The sequence below is a fragment of the Primulina huaijiensis genome, unplaced genomic scaffold, assembly GCF_012295235.1.
Source record: "Primulina huaijiensis isolate GDHJ02 unplaced genomic scaffold, ASM1229523v2 scaffold204527, whole genome shotgun sequence".
Lineage (NCBI taxonomy): Eukaryota > Viridiplantae > Streptophyta > Magnoliopsida > Lamiales > Gesneriaceae > Primulina > Primulina huaijiensis.
This window is the reverse complement of record NW_027353710.1, coordinates 1-983: the sequence shown is the minus strand read 5'-3', so window position 1 is coordinate 983 and position 983 is coordinate 1. Positions and strand designations below refer to the sequence as shown.

The 983-nt window shown below is 40.8% G+C and overlaps 1 protein-coding gene across 1 annotated transcript; it reads left to right on the top strand.

Moving 5' to 3' along the window:
• Nucleotides 1-6: 6 nt before the first annotated feature.
• On the top strand, nucleotides 7-979 carry LOC140966302 (uncharacterized; the record flags this gene model as incomplete). The annotated part of the gene is made up of 1 exon (XM_073426621.1): nucleotides 7-979. A coding segment is annotated over exon 1 (771 nt), but the record flags the coding sequence as incomplete, so codon positions are not given.
• Nucleotides 980-983: the final 4 nt, after the last annotated feature.

The following is a 983-nucleotide window of genomic DNA, read 5'->3' as shown; positions in this document are numbered from 1 at the left end:
TGCTTTAAGGAGATTTGCAGAAATTGATGCTCGAGTTGAATCTTTCGCCTTCCCTTCAAGAAGTGTAACTACCGAGCCACTAGCTTTCGCCGAGAAATCTGTCTCTCAATTATCTCTGTCCTCTCCATCCCGATCACAATATGAGGATGCCACCGTGAATGTCTCTCCGGCCCCATCATCGCAAGTGTTGAAGTACAACTCTCATCATATGAAATTTAGAAGCACATTTTCCAAGAAAGTTGAGGAGAAGCCTCCTGTGAATGTTACGGTATCGGTTACCTCAACCACTTCTCTGAGCACCACTCCTCGTTCGACAGAAATACCCGTAGCATCATCGTTTGAAACTCCTTCCATCCCATCAGAAACTCCACCATGGGATTATTTTGGCCTTTTTCATCAGATTGATGATCAATTTTCTTCACAACAGAGAAATGGATTTGATCAGGGTTCTGAACACTCTGATGAGATTCAACATCTTAGGGCTGAGGAGGGCATTCCTGATCTTGAAGATTTGGAAGAGAAGTTATCCTCACATGAGATAGACGAATCTCATGACTCTGAAGATGAATTTGACGAGCCCTCCTTAGCTACACTTGTTCGGAGTTTTAAAAATATTAGCGTGGCAACAAAAAATGATGCCAATAATGAGTTACCCGTGACACCTCAAGAAAATAGAGTATGTAAAACCAAGCTTCCAAGTTTTGAAAATGTGAGAGAAGGCAAAGAAAATGTTGTCAATGAAGATTCGTCTATAAAGTCATCAGAAACTAAGTCTCCGGGTTTTCAAAATGTGATCAAAGGCAAAGAGTTTGTCTTCGATGAAGATCCATCCATACAGTCAACAGAGCGCATGGTATCAGAGGCCAAGTTTATCAGTGGGAAGAAAAATAAATCTCCTGATCTATCACCATTAAGAGCCACATCTTCAAGATTTATTTATCTGAATGATGCGAAGATAAATCCAATTACAGAAAGCGAAGTTG